This window comes from Euwallacea similis, unplaced genomic scaffold (genome assembly GCF_039881205.1).
Source record: "Euwallacea similis isolate ESF13 unplaced genomic scaffold, ESF131.1 scaffold_108, whole genome shotgun sequence".
Classification (NCBI taxonomy): domain Eukaryota; kingdom Metazoa; phylum Arthropoda; class Insecta; order Coleoptera; family Curculionidae; genus Euwallacea; species Euwallacea similis.
In genome coordinates this window covers 17,597-25,284 of record NW_027098642.1, presented here as the reverse complement: position 1 = coordinate 25,284, position 7,688 = coordinate 17,597, and the positions used below count along the sequence as shown (strand labels likewise).

Genomic DNA, 7,688 nt, shown 5'->3' with positions numbered 1-7,688 from the left:
TTGGCACGTTTTCATCCATTTGGTTCTGTTTCCATCCAAAATAGACAGATTTGGCCGAAATAAGCCAAATCGGTCGATTTGAGCAAATTCCTTGCTGAAACGATCGTTTCTGAACGATTTCGCTTGTTTCTGCCTGTTTTAGTCATTTTGGCACGTTTTTATCCATTTGGTTCTGTTTCCATCCAAAATAGACAGATTTGGCCGAAATAAGCCAAATCGGTCGATTTGAGCAAATTCCTTGATGAAACGATCGTTTCTGAACGATTTCGCTTGTTTCTGCCTGTTTTAGTCATTTTGGCACGTTTTCATCCATTTGGTTCTGTTTCCATCCAAAATAGACAGATTTGGCCGAAATAAGCCAAATCGGTCGATTTGAGCAAATTCCTTGCTGAAACGATCGTTTCTGAACGATTTCGCTTGTTTCTGCCTGTTTTAGTCATTTTGGCACGTTTTTATCCATTTGGTTCTGTTTCCATCCAAAATAGACAGATTTGGCCGAAATAAGCCAAATCGGTCGATTTGAGCAAATTCCTTGATGAAACGATCGTTTCTGAACGATTTCGCTTGTTTCTGCCTGTTTTAGTCATTTTGGCACGTTTTCATCCATTTGGTTCTGTTTCCATCCAAAATAGACAGATTTGGCCGAAATAAGCCAAATCGGTCGATTTGAGCAAATTCAGAGATGAAACGATCGTTTCTGACCGATTTCGCTCGTTTCTGCCTGTTTTAGTCATTTTGGCACGTTTTCATCCATTTGGTTCTGTTTCCATCCAAAATAGACAGATTTGGCCGAAATAAGCCAAATCGGCCGATTTGAGCAAATTCCTTGTTGAAATGATCGTTTCTGAACGATTTCACTCGTTTCTGCCTGTTTCAGTCATTTTGGCACGTTTTCATCCATTTGGTTCTGTTTCCATCCAAAATAGACAGATTTGGCCGAAATAAGCCAAATCGGTCGATTTGAGCAAATTCCTGGATGAAACGATCGTTTCTGACCGATTTCGCTCGTTTCTGCTTGTTTTAGTCATTTTGGCACGTTTTCATCCATTTGGTTCTGTTTCCATCCAAAATAGACAGATTTGGCCGAAATAAGCCAAATCGGTCGATTTGAACAAATTCAGAGATGAAACGATCGTTTCTGACCGATTTCGCTCGTTTCTGCCTGTTTTAGTCATTTTGGCACGTTTTCATCAATTTGGTGCAATTTGAATCCAAAATAGACAGATTTTGCCGAAATAAGCCAAATCGGCCGATTTGAACAAATTCCTTGATGAAACGATCGTTTCTGACCGATTTCGCTCGTTTCTGCCTGTTTTAGTCATTTTGGCACGTTTTCATCCATTTGGTTCTGTTTCCATCCAAAATAGACAGATTTGGCCGAAATAAGCCAAATCGGTCGATTTGAGCAAATTCCTTGCTGAAACGATCGTTTCTGAACGATTTCGCTTGTTTCTGCCTGTTTTAGTCATTTTGGCACGTTTTCATCCATTTGGTTCTGTTTCCATCCAAAATAGACAGATTTGGCCGAAATAAGCCAAATCGGCCTATTTGCGCAAATTCAGATATGAAACGATCGTTTCTGACCGATTTCGCTCGTTTCTGCCTGTTTTAGTCATTTTGGCACGTTTTCATCCATTTGGTTCTGTTTCCATCCAAAATAGACAGATTTGGCCGAAATAAGCCAAATCGATCGATTTGAGCAAATTCAGAGATGAAACGATCGTTTCTGACCGATTTCGCTCGTTTCTGCCTGTTTTAGTCATTTTGGCACGTTTTCATCAATTTAGTGCAATTTCAAGCCATAATATACAGATTTGGCCGAAATAAGCCAAATCGGCCGATTTGAACAAATTCCTTGATGAAACGATCGTTTCTGACCGATTTTGCTCGTTTCTGCCTGTTTTAGTCATTTTGGCACGTTTTCATCCATTTGGTTCTGTTTCCATCCAAAATAGACAGATTTCGCCGATTTGAGCATATTCCTTGATGAAACGATCGTTTCTGACCGATTTCGCTCGTTTCTGCCTGTTTTAGTCATTTTGGCACGTTTTCATCCATTTGGTTCTGTTTCCATCCAAAATAGACAGATTTCGCCGATTTGAGCAAATTCCTTCATGAAACGATCGTTTCTGACCGATTTCGCTCGTTTCTGCCTGTTTTAGTCATTTTGGCACGTTTTCATCCATTTGGTTCTGTTTCCATCCAAAATAGACAGATTTCGCCGATTTGAGCAAATTCCTTCATGAAACGATCGTTTCTGACCGATTTCGCTCGTTTCTGCCTGTTTTAGTCATTTTGGCACGTTTTCATCCATTTGGTTCCGTTTCCATCCAAAATAGACAGATTTGGTCGAAATAAGCCAAATCGACCGATTTCAGCAAATTCCTTGATGAAACGATTGTTTCTGAACGATTTCGCTCGTTTCTGCCTGTTTTAGTCATTTTGGCACGTTTTCATCCATTTGGTTCTGTTTCCATCCAAAATAGCCAGATTTGGTCGAAATAAGCCAAAACGACCGATTTGAGCAAATTCCTGGATGAAACGATCGTTTCTGACAGATTTCGCTCGTTTCTGCCTGTTTTAGTCATTTTGGCACGTTTTCATCAATTTGGTGCAACTTCAAGCCAAAATAGACAGATTTGTCCGAAATAAGCCAAATCGGCCGAATTGAGCAAATTCCTTGATGAAACGATCGTTTCTGACCGATTTCGCTCGTTTCAGCTTGTTTTAGTCATTTTGGCACGTTTTCATCAATTTGGTGCAATTTGAATCCAAAATAGACAGATTTGGCCGAAATAAGCCAAATCGGCCGATTTGAGCAAATTCCTGGATGAAACGATCGTTTCTGACCGATTTCGCTCGTTTCTGCCTGTTTTAGTCATTTTGGCACGTTTTCATCAATTTAGTGCAATTTCAAGCCATAATATACAGATTTGGCCGAAATAAGCCAAATCGGCCGATTTGAGCAAATTCCTTGATGAAACGATCGTTTCTGACCGATTTCGCTCGTTTCTTCCTGTTTTAGTCATTTTGGCACGTTTTCATCCATTTGGTTCTGTTTCCATCCAAAATAGACAGATTTGGCCGAAATAAGCCAAATCGGTCGATTTGAGCAAATTCAGAGATGAAACGATCGTTTCTGACCGATTTCGCTCGTTTCTGCCTGTTTTAGTCATTTTGGCACGTTTTCATCAATTTGGTGCAATTTCAAGCCAAAATAGACAGATATGGCCGAAATAAGCCAAATCGGTCGATTTGAGCAAATTCAGAGATGAAACGATCGTTTCTGACCGATTTCGCTCGTTTCTGCCTGTTTTAGTCATTTTGGCACGTTTTCATCAATTTAGTGCAATTTCAAGCCATAATATACAGATTTGGCCGAAATAAGCCAAATCGGCCGATTTGAGCAAATTCCTTGATGAAACGATCGTTTCTGAACGATTTCGCTCGTTTCTGCCTGTTTTAGTCATTTTGGCACGTTTTCATCAATTTGGTGCAATTTGAATCCAAAATAGACAGATTTGGCCGAAATAAGCCAAATCGGCCGATTTGAGCAAATTCCTGGATGAAACGATCGTTTCTGACCGATTTCGCTCGTTTCTGCCTGTTTTAGTCATTTTGGCACGTTTTCATCAATTTAGTGCAATTTCAAGCCATAATATACAGATTTGGCCGAAATAAGCCAAATCGGTCGATTTGAGCAAATTCAGATATGAAACGATCGTTTCTGACCGATTTCGCTCGTTTCTGCCTGTTTTAGTCATTTTGGCACGTTTTCATCAATTTGGTGCAATTTGAATCCAAAATAGACAGATTTGGCCGAAATAAGCCAAATCGGTCGATTTGAGCAAATTCAGATATGAAACGATCGTTTCTGACCGATTTCGCTCGTTTCTGCCTGTTTTAGTCATTTTGGCACGTTTTCATCCATTTGGTTCTGTTTCCATCCAAAATAGACAGATTTGGCCGAAATAAGCCAAATCGGTCGATTTGAGCAAATTCCTTGATGAAACGATCGTTTCTGAACGATTTCGCTCGTTTCTGCCTGTTTTAGTCATTTTGGCACGTTTTCATCCATTTGGTTCTGTTTCCATCCAAAATAGACAGATTTGGCCGAAATAAGCCAAATCGGTCGATTTGAGCAAATTCAGAGATGAAACGATCGTTTCTGACCGATTTCGCTCGTTTCTGCCTGTTTTAGTCATTTTGGCACGTTTTCATCAATTTGGTGCAATTTGAATCCAAAATAGACAGATTTGGCCGAAATAAGCCAAATCGGCCGATTTGAGCAAATTCCTTGATGAAACGATCGTTTCTGACCGATTTCGCTCGTTTCTGCCTGTTTTAGTCACTTTGGCACGTTTTCATCCATTTGGTTCTGTTTCCATCCAAAATAGACAGATTTGGCCGAAATAAGCCAAATCGGTCGATTTGAACAAATTCAGAGATGAAACGATCGCTTCTGACCGATTTCGCTCGTTTCTGCCTGTTTTAGTCATTTTGGCACGTTTTCATCAATTTGGTGCAATTTGAATCCAAAATAGACAGATTTGGCCGAAATAAGCCAAATCGGCCGATTTGAGCAAATTCCTTGATGAAACGATCGTTTCTGACCGATTTCGCTCGTTTCTGCCTGTTTTAGTCATTTTGGCACGTTTTCATCCATTTGGTTCTGTTTCCATCCAAAGTAAACAGATTTGGCCGAAATAAGCCAAATCGGTCGATTTGAGCAAATTCCTTGATGAAACGATCGTTTCTGACCGATTTCGCTCGTTTCTGCCTGTTTTAGTCATTTTGGCACGTTTTCATCCATTTGGTTCTGTTTCCATCCAAAATAGACAGATTTGGCCGAAATAAGCCAAATCGGTCGATTTGAGCAAATTCAGAGATGAAACGATCGTTTCTGACCGATTTCGCTCGTTTCTGCCTGTTTTAGTCATTTTGGCACGTTTTCATCAATTTGGTGCAATTTGAATCCAAAATAGACAGATTTGGCCGAAATAAGCCAAATCGGTCGATTTGAGCAAATTCAGATATGAAACGATCGTTTCTGACCGATTTCGCTCGTTTCTGCCTGTTTTAGTCATTTTGGCACGTTTTCATCAATTTGGTGCAATTTGAATCCAAAGTAGACAGATTTGGCCGAAATAAGCCAAAACGGTCGATTTGAGCAAATTCAGATATGAAACGATCGTTTCTGACCGATTTCGATCGTTTCTGACCGATTTCGCTCGTTTCTGCCTGTTTTAGTCATTTTGGCACGTTTTCATCCATTTGGTTCTGTTTCCATCCAAAATAGACAGATTTGGCCGAAATAAGCCAAATCGGTCGATTTGAGCAAATTCCTTGATGAAACGATCGTTTCTGAACGATTTCGCTCGTTTCTGCCTGTTTTAGTCATTTTGGCACGTTTTCATCCATTTGGTTCTTTTTTTTTTTTTTTGGGGGGACGCGACCCCGGGGATAAAAAATCTTGTCGGTAAGACGGTACTGGAGTCCGTACTACCAGCCTGTGTGAGGTTTCACCCACTAAAAAACCCCGTGTTTGCCGAGGATTTCGAGCCCGTGCCCGAACTCCTCTATCGCGCTTTTGGGCCGCTTTTGGTTTTTGGCATGAGATAACAGAGTCAAGCGAGTTATGTTTTGATCCGTTTTAAGACTCAAAAAAACACTTTACTTTGAAATTAATTTATTTCAAACAGGACCGATAGTAAACACAACGTTCGCGATACAAGCAAAGACTCACTAAAAAGGCTACTGCGCTTAATGCTACTTCTTATTTATACTAATCGTACGGGTGACGTCATAACAGCGACGCTTGGTGTTACGGGGATGTAACTCCTCCACCCTTAGATGGGCATAAAACCCGAAGTTTCTATGACCTAAATTACTATGTCATTTTCTGGATTCTCGGTCTTTTTGTATTTTAAAACAATAGGCCATAGATACTTTGCTAATAAACCTAATAAGAACAATATTATGATACCATACAATAGGACAGTCCAAATACTGGTTCTGTCGTAGTGAAGGTTAGTATTTAGTAACATTGAATTTTCCTTCTTCTGCAAATCAACCTCATTCTGTAATTCGGCGATGTTATTTAAATCTATTTTGTTTAAGTTAGGCAGTTCTATTTTTTGGTATGGCTTTTGATATGTATGATTAATATTTATGTCTAACAAAGGGAAAATTTGAAATTGCCGGTTGGTTTTCCTATTGCCTCTTAAAACTATGTTCCTTATTTTAAGATTACAACGATACTCTAAATCTATTGCGTAAGTTCCATCCAACAGAATGTTACTTTGTGAAGATTTACATGTTTCTAATCCGACAATACTTTTGGTGGTCACCAGGATCCACTTATTATCGTCTATGTTTTGTATTTGTGTTTCCCCCAGGGTAACAGTTATTGATTTACATCGTGTGGCGTTGTGTTCGTAACGCAGGAGTTGTACTTCGCATGGGGAAAAATCGTGGAAGTTATCTATATGTATTTGAGGGCATAGATATTCATTAGGGGATACGTACCGACAGGGTTCGTTCGCGTATCCGAATGTTTGGTCGTTTATCAGTAGATATTCGGATCGGGGTATTATGACTTTGTATACTTCGCCATGTCTTACGGGCAAGGGAAGTAATCGGAATAAATCATAACTAACTTTTTCTACTAATGGAATTTCGATGATGAACGTGATCGAGTTATCTTTGGCGAAACTTTTTATTTCCAAAGTGTTTTCGATAGTTAATAGATTTTCAATGTTGGGCTCGAATGGTAGTTTTCCTAGGGGAATTTGCTCTTTCATTGACTGTAGTTCTGTTAGGAATTCACTTGGGTCGATTATGGTGTTATGGAAGGTGTTTAATTTAGCAAAGGTAATTGCCTCTTCGATATTTGAAAGTATATCGTAAATATTCTGGTAAAAGACGGTAATTTGGGTGATAATCATTTGGATACGATAGAACTCAAAAAGGTTTGTTTCCTTGACCTCGATTTGATTGACGACATCTATTATTTGTCTAATACGTGACTCCAATATAATTTGGTTATGGGATACATTTCTTATTGTTTCTCTGAAATTGATTATTGATTTAGAAAAAAGAGTAATTTGCTTGTCAATGGCGGATTTTAAATCGTTTTGGTTTTGTTTAAGGATTTCCATGTTTTGGTCGATACGTTTTGCGTCATCTTGGTCTAGGTTCCCCGTTATTGTTTTTATGATTGATCCTAAGGCGTTTATAAGAGCTCGTTTCGTTCTTAATTTGTTCGGGAAGATTTGATTTATCTGACGGATGATTTTGTGTTTTAAGCTAGTAGTCACAACAAGGGAATTGTGGTATTCGAGTTTATAGTCAGTGAAGTTATTTAGGGTTTTGACGAGTAAATCGAATTGGGTATTAATTTTTGCGAATTCCTGTAATAGTTCGGTCATGTCGTACGTTTGGATAAAGTGCCAGTGGTCAATAGTCTTCTGGGCTTTGCCTAACTTGTAGGGTAGTACACCGGGGTTGGATTTTAAGTTGATGTACTGGGATTTTCCATGCGCGAGGGGCCATCTGTAAAGAGGGGTTTCTTTAGTTCCTTGATATGTGCTATTTCAATTTTGTAGGGGCTTCGCGTGCTTTGGATTTTTACCTTATTATGTTCTAATTTTTCTATGATTATAAACGGTCCGCTGAATCTTGGGTTC

The 7,688-nt window shown here is 39.2% G+C and overlaps 1 protein-coding gene across 1 annotated transcript; it reads right to left on the bottom strand.

Moving 5' to 3' along the window:
* Nucleotides 1-5,882: 5,882 nt before the first annotated feature.
* LOC136418825 (uncharacterized) lies at nucleotides 5,883-6,947 on the bottom strand. The gene is made up of 2 exons (XM_066405052.1): nucleotides 6,011-6,947; nucleotides 5,883-5,962 (listed from the first exon to the last, which is right to left on the bottom strand). Exons 1-2 carry the CDS (start codon nucleotides 6,945-6,947, stop codon nucleotides 5,883-5,885), a joined length of 1,017 nt encoding a protein of 338 aa, XP_066261149.1.
* Nucleotides 6,948-7,688: the final 741 nt, after the last annotated feature.

Bases quoted from the DNA above. Each gene is read 5' to 3' on its own strand.
- LOC136418825 (XM_066405052.1), bottom strand. From the start codon at position 6,947: ATGATTATCACCCAAATTACCGTCTTTTACCAGAATATTTACGATATA. The intron at 5,963-6,010 runs GTATTTGGACTG...TGTTCTTATTAG, and splicing joins CCTTCACTACGACAGAACCA to GTTTATTAGCAAAGTATCTA.